This window comes from Aulostomus chinensis, chromosome 16 (genome assembly GCF_037954235.1).
Source record: "Aulostomus chinensis isolate RoL2024-O1b breed Wild chromosome 16, RoL_Achi_v1.0, whole genome shotgun sequence".
Taxonomy (NCBI): Eukaryota; Metazoa; Chordata; class Actinopteri; order Syngnathiformes; family Aulostomidae; genus Aulostomus; species Aulostomus chinensis.
In genome coordinates this window covers 25,816,383-25,840,439 of record NC_141335.1, presented here as the reverse complement: position 1 = coordinate 25,840,439, position 24,057 = coordinate 25,816,383, and the positions used below count along the sequence as shown (strand labels likewise).

At 46.1% G+C, this 24,057-nt stretch overlaps 3 protein-coding genes and 1 long non-coding RNA gene across 6 annotated transcripts in view; 3 read left to right on the top strand and 1 right to left on the bottom strand.

Annotated features, from left to right (window-relative positions):
* Window positions 1-3,399, top strand: part of col21a1 (collagen, type XXI, alpha 1) — a 34,427-nt gene extending 31,028 nt beyond the window's left edge. The window contains exons 24-29 of the mRNA XM_086180855.1: window positions 977-1,009; window positions 1,098-1,244; window positions 1,354-1,408; window positions 1,488-1,679; window positions 1,753-1,830; window positions 2,387-3,399. Coding sequence (XP_086036981.1) covers window positions 977-1,009; window positions 1,098-1,244; window positions 1,354-1,408; window positions 1,488-1,679; window positions 1,753-1,830; window positions 2,387-2,568 — 687 coding nt within the window. The 3' untranslated portion in view covers window positions 2,569-3,399. The remainder of the gene's footprint in view (window positions 1-976; window positions 1,010-1,097; window positions 1,245-1,353; window positions 1,409-1,487; window positions 1,680-1,752; window positions 1,831-2,386) is intronic.
* Window positions 3,400-4,427: 1,028 nt separating this feature from the next.
* Window positions 4,428-14,117, top strand: bmp5 (bone morphogenetic protein 5). Its single transcript, XM_086179613.1, has 7 exons — window positions 4,428-5,501; window positions 7,478-7,670; window positions 9,623-9,771; window positions 10,069-10,266; window positions 11,789-11,865; window positions 12,476-12,586; window positions 12,701-14,117. Exons 1-7 carry the CDS (start codon window positions 5,006-5,008, stop codon window positions 12,848-12,850), a joined length of 1,374 nt encoding a protein of 457 aa, XP_086035739.1. The 5' UTR covers window positions 4,428-5,005; the 3' UTR covers window positions 12,851-14,117.
* LOC147247995 (uncharacterized) overlaps window positions 9,308-24,057 on the bottom strand; it is a 19,682-nt gene continuing 4,932 nt past the window's right edge. For both annotated transcript variants that reach the window (XR_015109323.1, XR_015109324.1), the window contains exons 4-5: window positions 10,052-10,185; window positions 9,308-9,751 (exon numbers count right to left, since the gene is read on the bottom strand). This is a non-coding gene — a long non-coding RNA (uncharacterized LOC147247995). The remainder of the gene's footprint in view (window positions 9,752-10,051; window positions 10,186-24,057) is intronic.
* hmgcll1 (3-hydroxymethyl-3-methylglutaryl-CoA lyase like 1) overlaps window positions 21,894-24,057 on the top strand; it is an 18,208-nt gene continuing 16,044 nt past the window's right edge. Inside the window, exons 1-2 of one of the 2 annotated variants that reach the window (XM_086179617.1) lie at window positions 21,894-21,942; window positions 22,100-22,184. The gene's annotated coding sequence lies outside the window, so the exon portion shown is untranslated. Of the gene's footprint in view, window positions 21,943-22,099; window positions 22,185-22,957; window positions 23,020-24,057 lie in introns of those variants that run through there. The other variant, XM_086179616.1, reaches the window with a different exon arrangement.

The window sequence follows — 24,057 nt, the reverse complement described above, 5'->3', positions numbered from 1 at the left end:
CACAGGGAGGACCACTGGTCCACCCACAACCTTCTTGCTGGGGGGCCACAGGGAGGACCACTGCTCCACCGGGCCGCCCACCTTATTAATATATAATAATGGATATTTCCCAGTTACTTGCGAGCTTGGCGAAATCCTATTTTCAATATATTTTAGGTCAAAGGTCAAAGGAGTTTCACAGCGATGACAAATTCATTGATCCTAGTTCTTCGCAGCAGAGCTTCGGTTGTAGCACACACAGCAAAACGCTGCAAATATGAGACTCAATCGGACTACAGAATCAGAGAGAGGGAGAAATACAGCAGAGAAAGTACAGGGTTTGGCATCGCGACCCTCAGCATGTTGGCGCATTTTCCCATTGGCGGTGAAAACGGTGCAAGGGCCAAGTTTTGTTCAACAAAATCACCAAAAATAAAGAAAATAAAATGCAGATATGACAACGTCTCATTTTATGCACCTAATCGGCTGGTTGCAATCTGCAAGCTCACCTCAATGCCCTGACTGCTACTAGAAGTTCCTGTAAAGGTAACTAGCGCCACCATGTGGCCATTTATCAAACACTTGTATTTTTAATTTTAACTCCTGAACTCTGAGGCTTTAATGAAATCACTTTTCCTGGTTCATGGACAGCGATTTTACTTTAATTAGAATTATTGTTGCCCCCTGCAAATTCAATAGATTCTTGGCTCGATGAGTACGAGCGTGTGCTTGATGTTTCAGATCCCTCCATTCCAAACATGCTGAGTTCTTGTGGCCTTTTTGACGTTTTTGTCGCCCAATGAGGAGCCTCAGCAAAGTCAAACATTTGTAGCAGAACGTTGACACTCAGTGGTCCTGAGGTTTGAGGGAGAGGTTAAATCTGGCCCACAGTGAGAGCTTGATGTATATTTTAGGTAATTACAGGAACACATCTTGAGGATTCTGGAGCTCTGCGTGAGGGTTCTTTAACATTCTAGTTCCTGATTGTCATTGACAGGGCTCACCCGGTCCCAGGGGACTGCAGGGAGAGGTAAGCCGACCACTGCGTCACTCTATCAACCTCCTTCCCCCTCAACAACGAGTGCACACTGCTAACGTCAGGCTTGTTTTTTTGCCAGAAAGGGACAACAGGTGATCCAGGTCAGAGAGGACAAGAGGGTCAAGTGGGACAGCCCGGACAACCGGGTCAGACAGGCCAGCCTGGCCCCCGAGGGCTGCGGGGGGACAGCGGTGCTCCTGGCCAGCCGGGACCTGAAGGAAGATCTGTCAGTTCCTCCCTCATTGCTCTTTGCTTGGTTCATCCATGTCGTTATTCCTGGTCTGGAGTGACGATGAAGCCACTCTAAATCTGTGCAATCATCACTCTTTTTACAGGCAATCGACATTTCGGACTCACAGATTCGTCAGATTTGCCGAGAGATCCTTCAGTGTGAGTGTCTCCCACTTGTGATCAGCTTTCTTGTGCGTTTTCATCACACATCTGACTTGTTTTCATTCCGTCGTCCTAGCTGAGCTTCCTTTACTGCTGATGAGCCACCAGCAGAGCAGCTGCACCAGATGCCACAGTCGGCCAGGATCACCCGGTACACCCGGTCCAACTGGGCCCCAGGGCCTGAGAGGTCTTCCTGGTCTGTCTGGGTCCAGGGGACAGCCGGGTCATCCGGGTCGACCCGGTCACCCTGGTATAAACGGCCTTAAAGGTAAAACTAGTGCCACATTAATTGCCGATGTTGTGTTGCAGGTTGTTCTGACAAAGGCCTCTTGTGTTTGTAGGAGAACCCGGTTTCAAAGGGGAGAAGGGGAATCCTGGTCGGACCGCAACTGGAGACCAAGGCCCTCCGGGGCCTCCAGGTAAACAATTTGGCTGGTTATTCATTTTGACCTTTCACCTAATTTACAGAGTTTTATTTTTACAATTTACTGAGGCACCCGAGTAGAGCAGTGGCCTGTTGTGTTGCCTAGCAACACTGGGTCTCTGGTTCAGCTGCCCGCGTGCCCTCCAGCTTCCTCCAGCACCCAAACAGACTATAGGCTGTGAATGCAAGATGGATGCCAGATGAGGGTTTGAATCTGGGTCGCTGCACAAGCGCCTCCTCTGGTCAGTCTAGGTGCCTGCGAGGGGGAGGTTGAGGGGAGTGATCCTCCCGCGCGATGCGTTCTCCCGCTGAAGATCCTCACTGGCAGGTGAAAAGACGCAGCCCACAAGTCCACGTAAAGAGGAAAGAGTGAAAGAGGAAGCAAGAGTTTAGCGTGTGATGCCCTTTAGAGCGGTGGGCGGCGGCGGCGGCGCATGACCAGCTTGGCGCGGAGCATTGGCGAAGTTCGATTGGGGAGAACAAACACGGGAAAGGGCAAAGACAGAGAAAAAGCTACTTGTCCTGAGGTGTTCTTTTCTTTTTGTCGACAGGTCCAGTGGGTCCGCAGGGATATGGTAAACCAGGTCCTCCAGGTAAGCCTGGACCCCCTGGTGTTCACGGAGCAGAGGGTAAAGGTGGTCATCCTGGCATCCCTGGCCAGCCCGGGGTGTGTGATCCATCCATGTGCTATGGTAGCATGATGAGGCGTTACAGCAAAGGACCAAACTATTGACTCAGTGCAACATCAGTGCAGGCACCAGTGTAGAGCTGATATGAAGCAGCCAGCCATCCTCAGGAAAGACCTGGTCCTTCCCGTCGCTCTCCCACACGGAAACACACGGACCTCCTCTGACGCCTCTCGTGATCCATCACACTGTCTTTGTTTGCAGCGTCATACGTATTCATCTGAACGTGCCTTTAAGATGTACGAAGAAAAACAACTGTTTCTTGTCGTCAGTCTGTATCTGACAGTCCTGAGCTCGTGCGCGTGTGCACAGGTCTGGATCGCTCTCCCATCAGTGTGGCCGGTGCGGTGTCCCACGTTGCCCCCTGGTGTTGCTTCATTGCATGTTGCTCTATAAATTTACATTCCATATTAGGTAGGTGCTGTAAGTTTTGTTAAAACTTTAACAATCTTTACATTTTGTGCCTAATATTCTTAACCATGAATATCCAAACCTGGCATTCTCATCACAAACTTTGAGTGTTCCTGCTCCTGATTATCCAAAGCCTGTGTTCCGTTAGACTTCACTCCCTGTTTAAAAAAGCATCTTAAAGCAGACAATTGTTCAAATGACTCAAGATCAATGATTCTTTTTGCATAAATACAATTTTGTCCTGGTAAGAGTGTAAAATTGTGATTTGCTGTCTAGAAACTGCTAACATTTTAGTTTGGAATATTGTCCTTTGTGTCCCTGAGGTCTTCCATTACTGTAGCAGGTATTTTGTTGTTATTTATAAAAACGGAGTCATAACTGTGTATTTTAGCAGTGACATGTTCAAACAGCTTTTGTATTTTTTTATTTCGTGTAAGGATATCTTTTGTAAGAATCTTTTTCTTTCTTCATAGAATTAAAACATCTTCGATTTGTGACATTGTTGCTGATTTTACTTCCCTTTTTCCAGTCTCCATCCCCACATTTTAACAGCAGCCTGGAACTAAAAGATCCCAACAGCATTCTTCAAACAAAAGGAAACGTGAGACCAGGCAAATATAAGTGATGCACCAGTCCCTACACGGTGTGTGTGTGTGTGTGTGTGTGTGTGTGTGTGTGTGTGTGTGTGTGTTATGACTTTACTGCACACAAACTGGAAAAACATTGTCCTTATATTTAATAGAATAGCTAAACCCCACATGAAAGTGGAGGAAATATTGAAATGGAAGTTAAATTTGTGTGTGAAATTTAAATGTCAGGACCCGTTAATGAGGGGTTGCAACTGGGGGCTAAAAGCCGCAGGTTTCCCAAAACTGAGGCAGCAATTTTTCTTGTCTGGATCAGTGGTTACACACAGCGTGTGTGTGTGTGTGTGTGTGTGTGTGTGTGTGTGTGTGTGTGTGTGTGTGTGTGTGTGTGTGTGTGTGTGTGTTGGAGGACGCAAGTGTCGACTTCGGACACTAGATGGCGCTATGTAGCAAGCCATTCACTCCACCTGAGGAAGCGTCCCTCTTCGGCTTGGACGGCCGCCACCCATCACACGCAAACCTCCGTCTATGTTCTTAATTATCTCCGCATGTTTACGGGCCCAAACGAGGCTCGACCTACTTGAAGCTCCTTTCGGGGAACAGGAGAACCCCGCAAGAACGTTTGCTCCCAATGAGCTTCTCTCCATTCGCAGTGTTCGATGAACTGCGCTGATGTGGCCTGCGCAGACACGCAGAGGCTGCCGGTCCAGCGCTCCTGTCCTGTTCCGTCCTGGTCTACTTCAGGACGGACGGACTCGCGTTCAGGTGCGTCCAGGAGAAAAATTCCCCGTCATCTCAGTGCTGAACCGCGCACACAGACCCGTGCAGTGGAGCCCTCTCCTCCAGCTGAGGTGATTAAAACTGGCCCCGTCATTATTCTTTAGGACAGGCTCTCGGATTTCAAGTGTCTCCTTTTACACCCCTGAGCCGCCACATCCATCACGGGACAGGACCCAAGTTTTACTGCGACCGCTGGAGGTGGACGCAAAAACAAAAAGTTGAGTGTGGGATGGACTCCAGGGGCGGCAACAGCCCCGACACACTCGCTCTCAGGGGAGCAGGAGCGCGAGAATGAGCGGGCTGCTGCTCATGTTTGACACACTTGAGTTCATTTCATGCACTGGACACTCCGGGCTCTCCCTCCGCTTGATGGGCGTACCTCCCCGCGTCCTCATCACAGACGAGTGAGGTGAGGGACGGGGGGTCACAGCTTCATAAATACTTGGTGGAGGCGCAGAGGCTGTGGATGGACCCTGGAGGAGGAACCCCTGCTGGAGGACCACGCACGCAGGCAGGACAGGAGGAGAGCCGCCTTCCCTGCAAACTGATCCCTCATTTGTAGAGGAGCCGAGTGGTGAAGTTACCACCGTGAAAGTTGCGGTGGTGCCTCTGGCTCATGTGGAGAGTCTATGAGTCCGTGCTGGCAGACACACTCTCTATTCTCTCTCCTCTCAGTGCGATGTAGTTGAACCTCCCAGCTTGTAAGATGCCGGCGCACACACCTTTGAACCGGGCCGTACTCGGACTCGCCTGGAGCTGCTTGAGCTTTCTGTCCTGCGCTCATTGCGGCTTAAGTGACAACCATGTGCACTCCAGCTTTATTTACAGGAGGTTGCGCAATCACGAACGCCGGGAGATCCAGCGGGAGATTCTCTCTATCCTGGGCTTGCCTCACCGTCCGAGGCCCTTCTCTCCCGGGAAGCAGGCGTCCTCCGCGCCCCTCTTCATGCTCGACCTGTACAACGCCATGGCCGTGGAGGAGGAGGGGGCGCCGCCAGCGCAGAGTACCGGCAGGAGCTACGGCGCCAAGGCTCAAGGCCCCAGCAGGAAGGGCTACTACAACCCGCAGCCCGCCGGCTACTCCCGGGTGGCGCAGCCCTACCGAGCGCTGCCTCCGTTAGGCCACAGCTCCGCGCTCACCACCGCGCACGACACCAACTTCCTCAATGACGCAGACATGGTCATGAGCTTCGTTAACCTGGGTAAGCGCTTCCCTCCACCTCCGAACTAATTACCGGACTGAATTATAGCTTGCTTCAGGAGCGGCTGTGTGGTTTAACAATTCACCGACTCACGTTTGTGCCACAACAACAACAAAAGTGTTGGAAGCAGGACTCATTTTGCTCTTCCAGGGCAGTTCTGTGTGTGAAGCAGGTGAGCAGCCAGGCTCCAGGTTTACACGCCACTAATTCACCTCACGCTGCTCATTCTTTACCGTAGTTTAACACCAGAATGTCGTCTCCGAAAATGTTCTAATTTATCAAAGGGGTTTTGGAAAAATCTAAAACGAAGCATTTTTATAAAACGGTCTGTTTTACTGTCCCCGTCAGCCCGCGGGCTGCCGCCTCTTCAGCCGCCCCGGGCCGGGCCAGATACCCTGCACTTCACGGAGCAGTGCTGATCCGCCTCTGCTGCTTCCCATTAAACTGCAGCTGATGTGTTTAACGAGAGTGTTTGCTCAGTAGCTGTGCTCCTTGACCCCGCAGCGCACAGAGACTTATCAGATGACCGTCTGACCTTGAGAAAATTGGTCTAAATTATTTCCCGTTGTTAAACTGGGGGAGATATTGACTGATCCCTGGATGTCTTTAGCTGCGGTCACTACACCCCAAACTGAAGTCTTCAGATTGGGGTTCTTTTAATTTTTCTCGTCAGGAATTTGAATACAAACTCCGTGCCACGTGGAAAGGGATTGTGAAGCTGTGGTGCCAGCATGAGAGCTGCTAAGAAGTATTAATACTTGGTGTAGTGATCGAGTCAGAGATGTACGGTGAACGTGTGTGGAGTATCTTGGAAGTGCCTCACCTTAGCCGCGGCCCATCTGTTTCCACTTACCAGCGTAGCCGGGCATGTACATTGTCAGCCTTGAGAGCTGCACGCCGGTTCTGGGGACTGTCAGTCAGTGTTCAATGGGCCTCTGTCTTCTCTACAGTACGCTCACGTATAGCGGCTGACCTCAGCTGGCTGATGTTCATGTGCTGGCTGTGACAGGTCAGCTATTTACACGCCTCACAGGCAATGCCAGAGGACTGAAGAGGTAAATGTTTCAGAATCTTAGAAAATGGGAATCGGGCATCGACTTAATTCAGTCCCAGCGAGCCTGCGCCGACGTCCAGCTCTGCTCGTTGGGGTTTAATTTTTAACCGTTTAAACATTAAATGCTGTATGTTTGGTGGCACTGTTGCTTCAAATTACTGCCTGCGGCTCGTATAATGGAACACGCTCAGCAGGTAGAAGTCAGACCTGACCTCTGACCTGTTGGTGCTAAGTAACCGCAGGCGTTCCCTCTCGATAAAACATCAGGGAAACGCACTGCATGATATCACCGCGGGCGCCAGCGAAGCCTCCGACCCGAACCGCAGGCCTCTTTTCTGCCTCCAGGCAGGAGTGTGAGACTTTCAGCCGACACTCCTGCGAAGCATCAACATTTTCCTCCTTTAGTTTAGCAGGTTTACTACAAAGTCAATGACACCGGTCGTCTAAAGGAAAAGTGGAGGAGTTTACATCCCATTTCAATCATCGTTTCATTTTATTTTAGAACTTCCAATGTCATTTAATCCTTTTGTATAAAATTTACGGGAGGTCAAAAGGAGGTCAGATCACATGACACTGACTAATCCTGTCGGGTCTTTTCTCTCACATGAAGAGCAGAAGAAAAGTGTCTTTAATTGAAATCAGCCTGTTTTTCTTCGCTGACAGCCCATTCATCACGGCCGGGGTGCCGTTAGCTGCACAGTGGAGGGCCTGTCTGAGACCTGCTACCTGTATTCACTCGGCTGATTTAATGAACTGGAAGTGCTTTTGTTGGTCGTCCCAGTGTTTGGACTGGAGGCGCGACCTAGAAAGAAGATGTGATAAATGACTGTCGCATGTTTTATCTTTGGAGGTGAGAAGGAGGTTTTGTTCTGCCATTGGTGCCAGCAGAATCAAACTCACCATCAAATACTTCCTTCCCCAGTGGAGAAAGATAAAGATTTTTCCCATCAACGGCGACACTACAAGGAGTTCCGCTTCGATCTGACTCAGATCCCAGATGGGGAGGCGGTGACTGCTGCGGAGTTTCGGATCTATAAGGACCGCAGTCATGCTCGCTACGACAACATCACTCTGAAGGTTACCATCTATCAAGTCATCAAGGAGTTTCAAAACAAGTAAGTAGAGAATCAACCGGAAGTTCACAAGAAAAGACCAACGTATTCAACTGTGGTGATTCTTTTTTTTTGATCAATGCGCGAGTCGCCGCCCAACACGTTCCTGTTCAAACTGCAGGCCTGTGTCGTAACTGAAGGCCTGTGTCTGATCCTTGTATGGTTGACAGCTGAAGAAGACAGCAGCGAGTGTCTCTCTCGGCTGAAACTTTCCACTGGAGCAGAACTCCGTCTATCGGCAGCTCTGCTCTCCGTCATTCGCACCATGTCTGCCTCACAAATATAGTCCTGGGATAAAGAGGAGCCCATTAGCAAGCTGGCCACTTATGAAGCTCCGACGCTCCATCAGTTATCACTCGTCTTTGTGCTGCTCGCCAAGCTGGCCGAGTCCCAGATGCAACCAGGAGGGCCCATATCAGGGGGAGGGGGCTCTCCTGGGTGCCCCGGGGTCGCTGTTATGCCCACCACCTGCTTGTCTTAACAATATTCCGGAAGTTTAAACCATGACATAGCTGAACACACAAGGGGCTACTCAAAAGTGGGCCCACATTGGCTGGCCAGAAGTGTGTGTGTGTGTGTGTGTGTGTGTGTGTGTGTGTGTGATTGAAGGGGAGATACGGCCCCCCTGGGCTCTGACAAGACCCTCACCAACGGACTCTTAAAGGGGAAGCTGATGTTGTGTTTTCACAGGACGAGGAATGTCAGGTAGTATTTGGAGGACTAGAACCCTTCAACAATATTGTCACGTGACATTTCAACACCATCACGACATGATGTTCTAGTTGCACACCCTTCCAAGTCGCCTGGTGCAGGATTGAGAAAAAGCTCCAGTCGACTTCCATGACACTGAAGTCGAGGTGCTAAAGCAGTAAAACTACAACAAAACACACCTCCAGATGTTTGTTTTGCTAAACACTCGCCATGAATTTAGTGGAAGAAGAGGAAGAAAAACCCACTACAATCAAACTGAAATGAGAATAAAACCTGAAGAGATTTTGTTGACAAAAGGAACAATAATGAAAAAAAAAAAAAACCCTGAAATTGTGATTAAAACACATTTTTTATTTAAGACGAAACTGTTTTCAGATATTTTTCTCAAAAAGACAAGTAGACAAATACTCAATATGCCCAAAAAAAAACCTGAAAAAAAATATTAAAACTCACCACAAAGAAATTGCTTCTTTGACTGAGGTCAAACTAAACCGTCAGACTTTTCGTCTACGTCGTGTAGAGGGGAAACCAGCTCCATCGCTCAGAACGGACAAGTCTCACCCCTGCACTCTCAAATGTCACAGGATCTCCGTTGAATACTGAACATTTCAAAGAGGAAGTTCACTAATATGTCAGCCATAAGGTTTATGTGGAATTCCACATGAGGCTGAGTTTTATTACACCTGTAATAAACGCAGAAATAATTCCTGAACTGTCGGGGTCACGTGGAAAATCCTGGTTCCTTCTGACCAGCACCATGTAACCACAGAAGCTGAACAGGCGCTGCCTTATCCCAGCCGCCACTTGAAAGGAATCCAATGCAAATTGCGAAGCAGGGCTTTTTTAAAACTCTGGGTTGATGGATGCCTGATGTCAGGCTCATGCTCAAATCCACACGAGCTGATATACATGATTCATAACCCCTCCAATGGTTTGCCCATCAAATAGCTGAAGTCTTGGCTGGTCTTTTAACACACAGCCTTGCAGTTTATTACAGTCGCAGCTTCCTGGATGGAGCGCTGTCACCTGGACTGCAGTACCAAGTACACAAAATTATCAAATACCTGGATTTTACTACGAAAGCACTTTTTTAGAAAAGAAATCCTGCTTCCAAAGCAGGGTCCCCGTTTCCCGCCGCCCAGGCCAGTGGCGTTTGCTGCAGCAGGCCCTGAGGTTGTGACACTCATTCTGGACAGGTTTCCCATCGGCGTTCTCAAGTGTGCTGTGTTTGCTCCTACCTTCAGAGATGCAGACACATTTTTACTGGACTCCAAAACGGTCCAGGCATCCGACGGCGGCTGGCTAGTGTTTGACATCACGGCCACCAGTAACCACTGGGTGATGAACCCGCAGCAGAACCTGGGCCTTCAGCTCTGTGTGGAGACGATAGACGGCAAGTGACACTCAGTTTTTCCAAGCAACAACAAGACGTTTGTTCTTGGCTTCCCACTCCAGGTTGTGCAGAGATGGTAGAAAAGGTCAATGTCTGTATTTGATTAAAAATCATATTTTCATTTACAAATCAGTCAACAAATCTGCAAAACAAGAATAACGGCTTTGTTTTTGTGAAGATGCTGGACTTCACACTCACCTTGAAAGCAGATGTGACAATGTTTTTCTTTATTTCAGGCTAATTTAGTGCTTACTTAAAAAGATGAGACGTCCTTATTCACCTTTTGTTTTTGTGAAGGTCGAAGTATCAACATCAAATCTGCGGGGATCATTGGGAGGAACGGGCCCCAGTCCAAGCAGCCGTTCCTGGTTGCTTTCTTCAAGGCCAGCGGCGTGCTGCTGCGCTCTGTCAGGGCTGCCGGAGGGAAAAAGAAGAACCACAATCGCAATAAATCCAGTAATCAACAAGAATCATCGCGAGCCCTCAAAGGTGGAGGTATGTCACTCTCAGTAAACCAGCGATCACTCGTCCCTCTCAGCTCGCGGCCATGAAATTAAGAATAAATAACAGACTGAATATTATGGATCCCAGGAGGAACGGATCTTTGTTTTACTTTTTAGAATTGTAATATTTCTGATGTTAAACTTCCTCGGCCAACATGCTTGTGTTTTTTGAAATATGTAGAATAGGGCTGTCACTTTCATGCATTAATTAGATTAATTAATTACACCACAAATTAACGCCTTATGAAAATTAACGCAAGATTAATTATAGCACACTTGAGTGGCAATTCAATGCAAATTTTCCCCCGACGCCAGCATTTTAAACTCGGCCCACTGAAGGAGCCGTACTTGGCAGCGGCCCGTCACGCCACACATGCGTCGCTGGTCAAAGCGCCTGTTTGAGACTCCGCCTTCAGACGCCCTGACTTAGGTTTTATTCACCCACCAATAAAAATGTGGATTTCAAGTCTTCTCTTTGTAGTGCATCCATTTGATTGGTCATGCACGACAATTTTGTAGTGTCCTAGAATTCAAATTCTTTATTTGGGCACCTCAAACAGATAAGAGATTCAAATGTGATTAATTAGATCAATTAATTACAAATCCTGCTATTAATTAGATTAATTTTAGCACTAGTATGGATATAATTCGACTGCTCCTCTGGAGAGTAGCTTTTTAGTCGTTTTACTTGGAAACAATTTGACCTCCAGTGCTGTTGTGTTAGACGGTAAAACTTAAAATTTAGAAGCGTTGATTGACAGTTTGTGACTGTGCACCTGATAGCAGCGGTCATATTAAGTGGATGGATTGTATCAAGGCTGTTAATTTTCCTCCTCCTTCCTGAAGTGGCACTGAGTGATTTGGGAAATTAAAGGTTGTGGCTCAATTCCTGCCTTTGCGTTCTTCTACTCACACACCACTGTAAATGTTTAAGGTTCATTTGCTCAAAGGTTTCACAAAGTATGTGTCCTTAAAAGTATTTTCTTGAGTACTTATTGCTTAAATCGCTTTTGAAATATTGATGCAAACAGCAGAGATGGAAAAAAAAACAAAAAACAAAACCTTCTTCAAACTAAAAAGGTTTTTGGGGAAGAATTGAAGAGGACATAAGCAAAAGCGCTCACGTGGCTTTTTTCCACGATCTTTGTCTTTGACTCTGACAGCAGCAACATGGCCGAACATAGCTGGCACCAAACAACTACTACAACTCTCCAAATGAAAGTAATTCCTCCATTTCACTGGTAGACGGCCAAGACAACTCTTCTTCTTCCACTGTTTTTTTACAGCTATGTATAGCATCCCCTACTCCGCCTTCGTCCGATCAAAGTGTGCGTCGCCTCGTCTGTTGTCGTTGCTCCGCAAAATCCTTTTTTTCTGACAGTTCTAAAGTTTGATTGAGATGTTTTTGATAAATAAAGGGAAGGAGATTAGAGTGCCGGTGTGCCGTTGTAGCTCTGACACAGCACCCAGCAGCATGACTTCACATTCATCATGAAAATCCTGGTACTTCTCAGATTACAACACCAGTGAGCAGAAGCAGGCCTGCAAGAAACATGAACTGTATGTCAGCTTTCGTGATCTGGGTTGGCAGGTAAGACACAAGTATTTCACCTCTCTTCAAACACACAAACAAAAACCTAGCAATCAGTGACACTTCGGCTCGGGTCGGGTAGGTTTGGGCCCAACACGGTACTAACTATTACTATTTCGGTCCCTGCTCCGCTGGGGTTCCAAGCGAGCCGAGCAGGAACTAAAATGTGACGTAAGCACATAGCGGGGCGCTGATTGGGAGACTCACCCGCTTGCGCCGTCTACTTTGTATCATCTTGGCCTCGGCGGAATCCTGGTCATCGCTTGGTGAAGTCTTGTATTCTTTTCTTGGGGGTTCTGTTCCGCTGCTTGAAGCCTCGCCTGTCTGTGCTCCCTCACTTTTAGTTAAAGCAAAAACCAGTGACTGAGCAGCAGGCATCACGCCGCCTCCATGTCCTCCATTGTTGTTGTGTCCCACACAAATTACGCCAGAGAACTCTCAGCCAATGAGTCCACCCACACTGACGTGGTACCCAGTCCTAGCGGAAACGCACCCGTACCGAGCCATACCGACCCGACCCGAGCCAAAGTGAGCCAGTGGAAACGCGGCCTCAGACAGGTCGCTGCCGTGTGCTTGAATGATGGTGGCTCCTTGTCCTGGTTTGATGAAGGACTGGATTATTGCACCTGAGGGCTATGCTGCTTTCTACTGTGATGGCGAATGCTCCTTCCCACTGAACGCACACATGAATGCAACAAATCACGCCATTGTCCAAACCCTGGTGAGTATTCACTAGTGTATACATGTACTGCATTAAACCATGTTACTGTAATGTTCGTAGCAGCTATAATTCACTTGCACCTCTCCTAAAACCACTTCACGCCTTCTTTTGTAGGTCCATTTAATGTTTCCAGACAATGTGCCAAAGCCGTGCTGTGCCCCAACCAAACTGAATGCAATATCAGTACTTTATTTTGATGACAGCTCAAACGTCATCCTCAAGAAATATAGAAATATGGTCGTAAGGTCTTGTGGTTGCCATTAGTGGGTGGACGCAGTTTAATTTATACTATCTGGTATAGGAATCGCTGGAAAAACATACCTGCGGCAGGTGTGATGTGATGTACAGTATTATGTATATAAAGCTGTATTACCTAATTTATTTTCTTTTATAAAAATAGCACTGAATATTGTGATATTTAAATGATCTAGAAAAATGTTGATCTTACTTAACGTCAGTTATCACTTAACTTCTATGTCCATTGGCATATACTCGCTCTTACTTACATCTGTATAGTGATTATGGGTAAACTATTCACTGGAGTCACAATGATACGACACTGCTTCCCCTTCTCTCTCCTTCTGCCCTTCAAATACACACTTGTGCTAAAACGGTTACGGAACTATGCAGTTTTCACCCAGTGCACGGATGCCAAGTGGACAACTGGAACCGGCTGGTGAAAACTAGAAAAGCCCCGAGAGTGCAGACCACCACCGAGGAGTCAGTTATCAAACTCTGCTCATAAAATTTCTTCCCAACATGCAAACGTAGGTGTTTTGATGCAGAATGCAACCACTGCCACCTCTGGTGATCTCTGGAATTACGATAAATCACCGCGACGTTTGTCAGTGTGATGAAAGGTTTTTGCAATATCAGCTATCATATCAAAACTGGCTTTCCTGGATCGGACCCAGAATATGATCGTGACGATTTCAGGAAGCTGGCATTTTGTTCATACAATCTTTTAACCTTTGACCCATGAAATTTGATGGAAACTTGTCAATGACAAGTCCAGAAATATACCACTAATGTCTGTATCCTCTCGATGACACAGAACAGTCTTCGGGATCCACAATTGGACCCAGAAAACACCCAAAAGTTCATCACGTGTTCCTTGTAGGGTTATCTTTCTTTCCAAATATTTGACCAAAATCCCTCCTTTAGTTTTTGAACCATCACCATCGCCATCATCATCCTCGTCATCATCAGGTAATACCGGACAGACACACAAGAAGTTCTTCAAGCTGTCACCGTCCGCCAGCTCTGACGCGATTTACCTTCCCACGTTTGTGTGTCTTACGCGCGAGTGTGTGATGGAAGGGAATCACGTCAGTGAGTTGGAATCTGACTCCTACAGTGCTGAGGGTTCATATTTAAAATGCTGCGCAAAAGTCATTCTTACGTGTTGTTTATGTAAATCTCCCCCATGAACACTGTTGGACTGTCACAGCCTCGAACATCTCGCTCCACACTTTCTTTCAGTTTTAGGAGAGTGTATCTTCATGTAGAGATTTGTGTATTTGAATAAATGTACCACTTGGAAAAACTCTCTTGCCCTTTCTTGACCCAAGATTCAATGCTTGTTTTATGGTGAATTCATAAGATTTTTTTGCCTCTTCCCTGTCTGCAATGTGCCAGCATTTTGAATTCAGAGCTCGGGATGTTGTACGTTCTGTTGCGGGAATACCAGCCCAGATTTATAGATGTTTGAGAAGTCTGATATAAACTAGGGGCCCCACCACGGCGCCTGTTGACATGCTCACGAGGTGGTGGAGCGCCTGTTGAAAAGGGCGATGACCTCCAGTCTGCCCAAAAGCATGATTTTCATGAGGCTCCGAGCACAGAAATGCATAATTTTGTCAGCAAACCCTTCCAGATTGGGGGGCACATGTTCTACATGTCTGTCTGTCACCGCTCAGCAAGTGTTACTGCGTTCCTTTAAGAACAAGCAGAATATCTAGAGAAATGCAGGGGGACGTGCCATTTCCAGGGAAATATTTTGGCTGCACGGGGACTTCCAATGGTCATGGAAATGTAGGGATTAGGTTAAGGATTAATATTTATTTACACAACTGTGTTGACCTTCACGGCACACAGGATATGTACTGTTGCACCATTTCTCCTCCCACACTCCTACTTTTATAAGATTTTTTCTGACATGGCAGAACATTGAGTGACTGTATTTCACTTAATTAAAAGCAGTGGCTGCTCTGCCCAGATGTTATGTGGGCTGTGTTGACATTCAGTGAATAGAAGAGGCCACCTGCTAACTTAACTCTTGGCTTGAGGGGTGATTTGCATTCCTGCGGCCTGTTGCCTGGCATGATTATTCCTAGCGCTTCACAATCCCATCTACTGTTTAATATTGTGGATTCTCTGCAATTCAGCAACATTTCTTCCTTTTCTGTAACATGGGAGCTCGTATGAATGAGCTCCTATTAAAGTTCTCAAAAAGCCGTCTCACCGAGCCCTCGCGCCCACATGAAAGGCGAGGGTAACAATCGCCTCACTCAGGGCAGATTAATATAGTGGCCCCTTCTCCCCAGAGACCCCCGTGGTCAAAGCAGCCTGCTGTGAGTCAGAGGTGCCTTGACATTCATCAGATCAGCACTTATACTTCTGAAACATGCTGCAAAAGGTCACAACCCAGTGCAGTTTACTGCTCATTGAGTGTTTTTTAATTATTTGTGCATCGCAGCCGACTATTGGCTGCTCATGAAAATAGTTACATAATGTCAAGATGTGTTTCCAGGTGCCCCCCCGACCAGAAACATATTTATTCTCTTAATCTAAGTCAGAAAACACACACACGTCCAGGAGGTGGAAGCTTTTGCGGAAGATTGTTGCACTTTTGTTTCAGGCTATGCTCGGCTTTTCTGAGTCAACTTGGATTTGGCTATGCAATAAACAATCAAACACAGCTGCATTCTCTCTCTCTATCTCCCTCTCTCTCAATAAAAACGTCTGTTCTCTGGTAACAACGCTCCACAACCGTGAAGCACGCTACAGTTAGCATCCTGTGCTAGTGTAACCTGCGTTGCGTTAGCACCATCTGGACTCTAACCCTGAACCAGCAACATGGAAGTCAGATGCACTGGTAAATATGCTTAAGCCCTGGGCACTCGAAACTGTCGCCAGTGTGTCTGGAGGTGTTGGGGAGGGAGGTTCCTGCACAGCACCACCTGCTGGCCAGCATTACACTAGCAGGGAGTGCTAGCTCAACGAAGTATTTGTTTTATGAAAACAAACGGCAGCACACCCCGTGTTTAACCACGTCAGAGACGTGAGCTGGCAGCGCATGTCAGTGTAATTTGGCGACCCGTTCCATGGGTGCTGCCGACCTCAGCTAGCAGGCCCGGTCACTTACACCTAAGGTCTGAGACAACAGCTCAGCGTTGGGTTGGCAAACTGAAGGCTTGATCTCAATAAACCAAATACAGATTTGACGTTTAACAACAGCATCCATCCATTCATCATCCATCCATCCCTCCCTCCATGTTCCCCCTCTTCTCCTGTTGAGGGTGGTGGGGGTGGAGCCTATCCCAGCAGCCTTCCCCCTGGACAGGTCACCAGTCCATGGCAGGGCCAACACATAGAGACAGACAACCATTGGCTCTCCCAGCCACGCCTACGGTCAATTTAGAGTCTGGATTAACCTGGTCCCTCTTGATGTCTTTGGACTGTGGAGGAAGCTGGAGTACCTGAGAGAACCCAGCAGGAACAGGGAGAACATGGAGACTCCACACAGGAAGACCCCGTGCTGCAGCCGGGGCTCCGCCCACTGCACCACAGCGCCGCCTTAACAACAGCATTTAAGCATTAATTGTACAACAATCGAGGGAGTATTCCTTCTTTTTTCCAGAGGAATCGCCTCTATTCCTGTTCTTGAGGGGTAAAAAAATTGTTCTGCAACCGAACTTCAGCGCGTCTGAGTTTGACTTGAAGAATCTCAGTGTTTCCCGACTGATGACTTGAACCATCGACGGTCAGGTCAGGGAAGGCTCTACTTCTGCTCTTAGCGGAGAGAGGTCATGTCGAAGCTCTTAGGAGGCTGTCCAATCACCACACGCTAGTTGATCAGGTTACTTTTAACCACATTCAAGCAATCACAAGCAGGAAATACTGAATAAACTAATGCTGCCAGGAAAGTGGCTTGTTTTATTGTTTTATAATGACAAACAACTCTTCTTCCGCAATTCAAAGATAATTAGCAACAGTGCAAAGTGTATCAGAAAATTATCAAGGAATGGTGAAAGTAAAAAGTCATTTTCTGCTATTTTTAACCTTTGTGTATCTTTCCATGTCAGTGGTTACTAAAAGCTTCTTAAAGCTGTCAGGGCTTATTGGACATGAGGGTGATTTATTTGAAGATATCAACATGGTTTTTAGCAGGGTTTGTTTTGCTTGAACTGTGTATTTTAAGTATTTTCAGCAGCTGCCCGTTTGTACACAAGTGCTCAGAAGGAGAATATTTGTGTGGCGCGATTAGAATCAAATGTGGTCAGTAGTCCATGGAAGAAAAGTTTCATTTTAAAGCAGACATATTCATAATCTCTGAAACTAAATACTGGTTTAATTTCTTGGTGGATTTTAAAAAAGCCTGATGTCGGTGAAGGACTCTTCTTATTATATTTATGAATCTGATTATGATGAGCGAGCTGAATTCGGTGTGATGCAAGCAGACCCGCGATCCTGGAGAGACGATGGATACGGTGCTGATTTCTATCGCATCTTGGTCAAACCAGTGCAGCTGCAAAGCCTAGCGTTCGTACGGTTTCGTGATTCCTGGTTGCATTTATCTATGCTCTGTTAAGCACAGGCCTTTTTCTTCCTGTGGCTCAAAGTTTATTTTCAAAGTGTCACCTTGCAGTCCATCCAAAAGGCAAGTGAAATTGTATCTAATAAAAATGTTGTGCAGTTTACCTAATTCATCTGCCCACATATGGTTCTCCTTATTTGTATTCTGTGGGTGGGCTCTGACTTCCATACAGCTCAATCAGTCCCTCCTGAGAAGGGGGACCACATGGGTCACATTTTTACATGTTGTTTGCTATGACAAGGCTGCAGCAGGGCTGGCTGGAAACGTGTCCTCACACAGAGGGCAGCGCACAGTCACGTCTGCTTCTTATTCACATATGCAGATTATCCAACCGGAGAAGAAGATGAGGCGTCTCACAGTTTACGTCTGGGGGCTCAACTGTTGCCCCCCATTAGCGCTAAAACTGACACCTGTGTCTGGAATACTTGGAGAGCTTTAACTCTCTTGTCTGGAGTCAACGGACGTATGACACGGATTGTTCAGGCGAACATCTTCATTAGTAATCACACGAGTAAATGTGTTAAAGCTAAAAGGAAAAAATGCTTTCCTTTTTCATTCTTCACCGTCCACCCTTTCAACAATACCTGCCGAAAATGCTATAAAAATCTAAATGTTTTATTTGATAAAACAACAACTTTATAACAACAAATGAGACAAAATTGCTGAATTTAAACGAACATTTATGAAATAACTGTGGTAAACTGTAAACGATGTAAAGTTAATTGAAGTAAATGGTGTCACTACCTCCAGCTAGCAGGATGTCGGTCCCAAGCAACCTTCTTGGACATATTTGTCTCTTAAATTCTGTTTTCTTAAGTCTACCTCTTGCTTCTTCTGTCTCACAGACACAGTAGGACCAGCGCTGACGTGTGCAGGCACCAGACGGTTTTAACCAAAATAAAACAGCCATCAATCCATCTTGAAGCTAAGATGCAGTGGTTAGTGCTCGCTAAAGAGGTACATGTGTTTGTGTGTTCGCTACCTCAAACTAGTTTGGTGGTTTCTGTCCTTGTGGTTTCTGACTCGCTGGCTCTCATACAGTCGTGTTGGGGAAAGTGGATGTGTGAGAGCTCCAGATTATGAACAAGGCACTTCAGGGAGGACAGCTAAGCCACGCGGACACGGCTGTCCCAGCAGTATACACCTCACCTGCCGTTTAAATATGCCCTGGACACGCCTACTTTTCAGTCTTCCAATCAAAGTCCTCCAGTTATTTCCCAGCTTTCCGTCTCGTTTCATTAAGAAACATGTATAGTAGTCAGACACTCCAGAAATGCCACTTCAGCTGGACTTTAAGACCATTAAATGAACATTCTTGGCAGACACATCAATTCAAACCTTCTGTTTACCTTGCAGCAGAGCCAAGTCAGCAAGTCCATGAAATGAATTTACACACAGTTGTTTTTATTCTGACTGGACCTTCCCTTTGATTATTTTTCTACTGCATGCAGCTCTTATGAAACCTATTTTCCATGAGAATCCAGAGAAAAACATCTCAAGATTCTTAAGTGGCTTTGTCTGAGAAGCAATAAAAGATTCTGACATGATATGCTAACCATGTCTGCTCTCTTCGTTTCATCCTGCTCCCATGTTGTTATTTTTTAGTTAATGAGGTTACTTATGTCCTTCGGTGCCCATCCATTGTGTAATTTATGTCAAGAGCACATACAATGAAAAGGGTTTAAACCAAAAATACAAACCAAAGCAGATGTGCTGGATATGAACCTGCTGCTAAGGATGTATTAATAATTCTGATTTATTAGATCCTCAAGCTTTCAAACCAGCGTTTCATATGCTGCACACCAGGAGACTGTTTCACTTGGCATAATTATGAACTGAAGAAAGCAAGAAATAACGCAAAATACAAATCTCCTCTATCAAAACCTGCTGCTCTGCTGTCTCATACTCAAAAAAGCTTTTCCTATTCTCTAAATTTTTTTTTTGGATGAAGTTTTAGAATCGAAGGCCCTGACAAGCTCTGAGTTTAGTGGCCAACAAGATTAAAAGGTATTGAGTTTTGTTTTTCTTGCAGATTGGAGGTGATTGGCTCATCAGAGACGTCAATAATCTCCTTGCTCTGATTAAAGAGGAGACCAGAGCACATCTTTCTCCTGGTTCTACAGCTCCTGGATGAGGCCGTATTGACACTGGCTAATGTCACACCAAAGCTGCTTATACGATACTCAAGACCGAGATTTGCTCTCATTCCAGGTCACTTTTTACGTGTTGCCTTCTTCTTTGAATGGTACGATTCAGGAGAGCAGCGAGACACTGGAAGGAAGGGAAGGGCTCTGATTGCCGATTCCGTTTTGGATCCAGTTGAATTCGTTGAGTTTATTTCTCTGCACTATTATCTTCAGCAAAGACCAATAAATAACATCCTTGGTTTAATGTTCTGCTTGCTCCTCTCTGCCGTCTATACTTTTTTTTTTAGCCTATTTTGCAAATAAAGCGAATAAAAAGCACTAGAACCGACACAGACAGTAGAAGGGTACGATCCTGACACATGTGGAGGAAGTGAGAGACGTTTTTAAGAGCGATAAGAGGTTAAGAGTGCAAACTGGTGATGACGATCCTGACGTGTGACTGTGTGTGATTAAATGTGGGCTTGTTTTTATTGGTTGGAGGTGATGAGACGTTTGCTGCGTCTCTTTATACGTCCCAGTCTTAGATCAAAGAGTTCCACTGGTCTGTACTCTTACATTTCCTCATGTCACGTGAACACAATTCAGATTTACAGCTTCTTTACATCATCCCACAATTTTGTCAATCTCCTCAGGTCATGCTGACTTTTAATCATCTTTTTGTTTAATATTTCAATGTTCTTGTTTAATTCTGTCAAGACCGAAATTAGCGCTCCAGCCAATTGAGCCTATTCTACAAAAGAATATGATAGATGATTGAAGTAATCTGCATTTTAATTCTCCTGTTAGTCCCAAAACGAGTATCAGCAGCGACTCAGCAGCACCGACCCTGCAGCTCATCCAATCCTTCTGGCTCAATTTGAGTGACTTCAAAGGACAGATTGATGCAACAAGTCAACAGTTTTCTATGCCCTTCCTAAGATTTGTAAAATATACACAGATGTACCAGGAGGCAGACCCTCTGCAGAAGCCATGGGGTGTCTGACACAGGACATTTTAGCATGTGTTGATGACCTCCCTCAAGCACATGTCAATGGACTTTATTAAGATGATCCACTTCAGTGGAAATGTAATATTCTTAAACAAATGTGGCCTCTGAAGGGAGCCTGAGGCTGCAGAGTTCTTCCTAAATGCTTGTACTCACTGTATTGAGGATGCACACACCGCCGATTCTGTCTGGCTCTGATTTCTACCTTCAGGTGTCAGACACAAGCATGGGAAAGAAGATAGCTCCTAGTCCCATGAAATCCTCTTCATTTCCATCTGCAGAGGCATATACATGACATTATCTGTCTTTGAACCCTACTGAAGGAGCTCCATGACTTCATAAACACTAATAGTTGCCATCTGACATTCACTACTGGATATGATGAGCACAAGATGGACCTTTTTGGTTCCTGCGTCTCCTACAAAAGCAGAGATAGAAACTCTATATGACACAAACAACCCTTTCATCTTGTTCCACTCCAGAGGAGCCTGCCTGCATCTCAGGTCTTGTAGATGTGGCGTAAACTCAGGCTGCTGCCCTCCGCGAACCTTTTCCACAGCACAAAGAGGCCCACAGGTAACATCTTAACTGCTGACCACAGCACCTGAGTGGAGAATCCTGCGTTCTCCGACACCTGACATCCATTTATTACAGAATCTGATCGAGCATTTACCAGCTATTTAACTACACAAGCCTGCATTATTCAATCTGACTAAGCGGCTGGGGAGGGCTGACCCTGAGGTGCCAAAGCAATCTCACACACAAAGCCACTACTTTCAAACACCCACAAATCGCATAACCTTTCAACATGAACAGCGTCATGATCCGCAACATCAACAATGCAATTTATATGCTAAAATTTCCCAAACTATCTCAGACCACCATACAGAAGAATGTCTGTCTTTCACAGACGCACTATCTGAAATCATATTAGAGGCCCAGTGGCGGCACCGTTCTCCGGCTGGGCCGCTATCACAAATCAGTTCAAGTATTTGGCAATAAATGTAGGCTGCACTTATCATGATGCACACCACTGGACTTGAAGTGAGGCCCTCTGTATCTTTCATGCTCTGACAGTTCATGATCTCACCAGCCAATCCATGTCTGGTCCCCTGTTACAGACACAGAAACTGATAATCTTGTTGGCGTTGAGGAGAATACAGATAGAGAGATTGCACCAGCCCAAAGACGCTTGGAGGCCTCGGCCAAAGTAAAGTCCTAAATTGACGTTTCCCACAGAGTTAAATGGATCTGCCTCTTAGTGTGCGGAGTCCTCCCCCTCCACCAAGCTAGGCTAAACTCTCCCTCATCGTTGTAATCCTTCTGACAGACACACAATCCAACGGTGCTGATCACATGACCTGGTCCGTGAGGTACTTGAGATGAATCTACAGAACAGCAGAAGGTGATGATTTATTAAATATTCAGGGAGTCTTTATCACTCTGTTTTTTCGAATGCGACAAGCTTGTCCTCAGATGACGGCAAAAACGCCAGCTTCGGCCCGGCTAACTGGTGGTCCTGCTGTCTACCTGAAGCTCTTGGCTCCTTCTTCTGCTTCCAGGGGTCCGTCAACGTGACATGAAGGCCCTTTTCTAACGCCTCTAAACAACCAGCGCTCCTGGTTACTGACTGCTGCGGTCACACAGGTCAGGCAGTAACCAGCTGTTGTTCTAATGTGTCAGAGACATTCAGTTAAGATTACATTTGTTGTAGGTTTGAGCTGCCACTTAAAATAGTGTTTCTGCCAACAAAAAGATCAAACACCCTTTGGTTATTTTAATCTTGTGTTACTTTCAATAGACCGACTGAATTTCAGTAAGTGGGTCTGATACCGTCCTGATATTTGTTCATATCACCATAAACATGATTACTGGAGCGTGCTACTGTGCCTAATGCGAAAGAAAACAGAGACGTCAACAGCCCACACGTAACCCACTTCATGTGTATTTTCACTGCGGTAAAATTTGCTGTGAAATTCAATTTCTCTCAAACGTGGATATTGATACATTAAGGAAATCTTTTATGATCCACTTGGAGCCATAACCCAGCCATGAAGTCCCCAACGGTAAAATATACAACTCCTGCACACTTGGCAGCTGAGAAACAGACACTTGAAGGTATCAAGGAGTGTGTAAGCTCGTGTCTTTCAGGGGTGTGTGGCCACAGTGTCTATACTGCAGCTAACCGATTTCTGTCAGGAGTGTGTTCTTCATTCACTGGTGCTCATGGTTGTGGAGCAGCAGGAGAAGCGGCTTGTGCCAAACAAGAGAAATGTTATAAATCAATGTTTCACACGTGTGTGTATGCATGATAATGTCTGAGCACCAAGCGTACACACAGGTCAGTGGCTTTAGCGACTCGAAGCCGCAGGGCTCCTGAGTGAGATTACTGTGAGGATAATCTGTAACACACATGCCGTCTCTGAGGGGAGCTGTGGAAAGTTGGCTCCCAGCAACCAACCCGCCTCAAAAGAACTCTAAGGTAGGCTGCTATTTTTATCAAGGCTTTACGTTTTTATTTTAAAAAGCGTTGGTGGTATTTTTCTTTTCTTTTGGCAAAGACTTGAACGTAACAGAAAGTTAATGGCACGCTGATGCTTTCCATTATTTATTCTAAAGGAATGTTTGCTGTGCAGCATCTGCAGTGTTCTAAGATAAACCAAAATCAAATGTTCTGTTTGAGGACAGGCAATCATTTATCCAGCAACCCTCTCCATCTTCCTCAGGTATGTCATGATTATTGCTCTCAGGGCGATCAGCACCAGGACTCCCTTGTTGTTACAGTTCGGTTAAATCCATGATTTCAAAATTGAAGACGGATGGAGGATGAAAATTGGTTAAATCTGGTTCCTGTTTTCCTTTCTTTCACTTTGTTTTCAGTCTATATTTGAGAGCTTAAAACCTCTTTCATGCCCTGCCGAAACCTGTACTCTATAAAGTGTTGTTTCTCACATCTGTTTCTTTCTTAGTACGACAAAGAGAATAGTCCCCTTCTTTTACATGCTTCAAAAAATTAAATCCTTCAGAGTTTGATTTTAATATATCGTGTAGAGGCATTCAATGAGCAGTTTACTCCTCGCATTAAATGCATCAGGTACCACAAATGGATCAGGATACGAGGGACCTGATTACATTTACACCTGGTGCTAACAGGCGTCTCCAGGGGCGCCACTGAAACCTGACCGCTCTGTCCACGTCACGTCATCGCCACGTTTGTAGCCTTGCTGCACCCATTTGCTCAGCCATCGCTTCAGAATCGAGTCACATCAGAAAATGATACCAGACAAGAACTGTTCTGTACTTGCAGGTACACCTTTGAAGGAGGTTCCCTAAAAGATACATTTGTTGCCTCAGAAGCACAATATTGGTCCTCCAGAGAGCAGAAGTGCACTTTTTGACCAACTGACCTGAAGCGTACACAAATGTCTGGCCTAGCGCCCACAAGCACCGTGCCCTAGTGCACTGGTACTTCTACTTTAGTATCTGCTCAGTGTTTCCCCCAGCTTTGCTGGCCAACAGG

Excerpts from the sequence above, each read along its gene's own strand:
- bmp5 (XM_086179613.1), top strand. The coding sequence starts at position 5,006 with ATGCCGGCGCACACACCTTTGAACCGGGCCGTACTCGGACTCGCCTGG. Across the intron at positions 7,671-9,622 it reads ATCAAGGAGTTTCAAAACAA|AGATGCAGACACATTTTTAC; the intron begins GTAAGTAGAGAA and ends TCCTACCTTCAG. Across the intron at positions 11,866-12,475 it reads TTCGTGATCTGGGTTGGCAG|GACTGGATTATTGCACCTGA; the intron begins GTAAGACACAAG and ends GGTTTGATGAAG.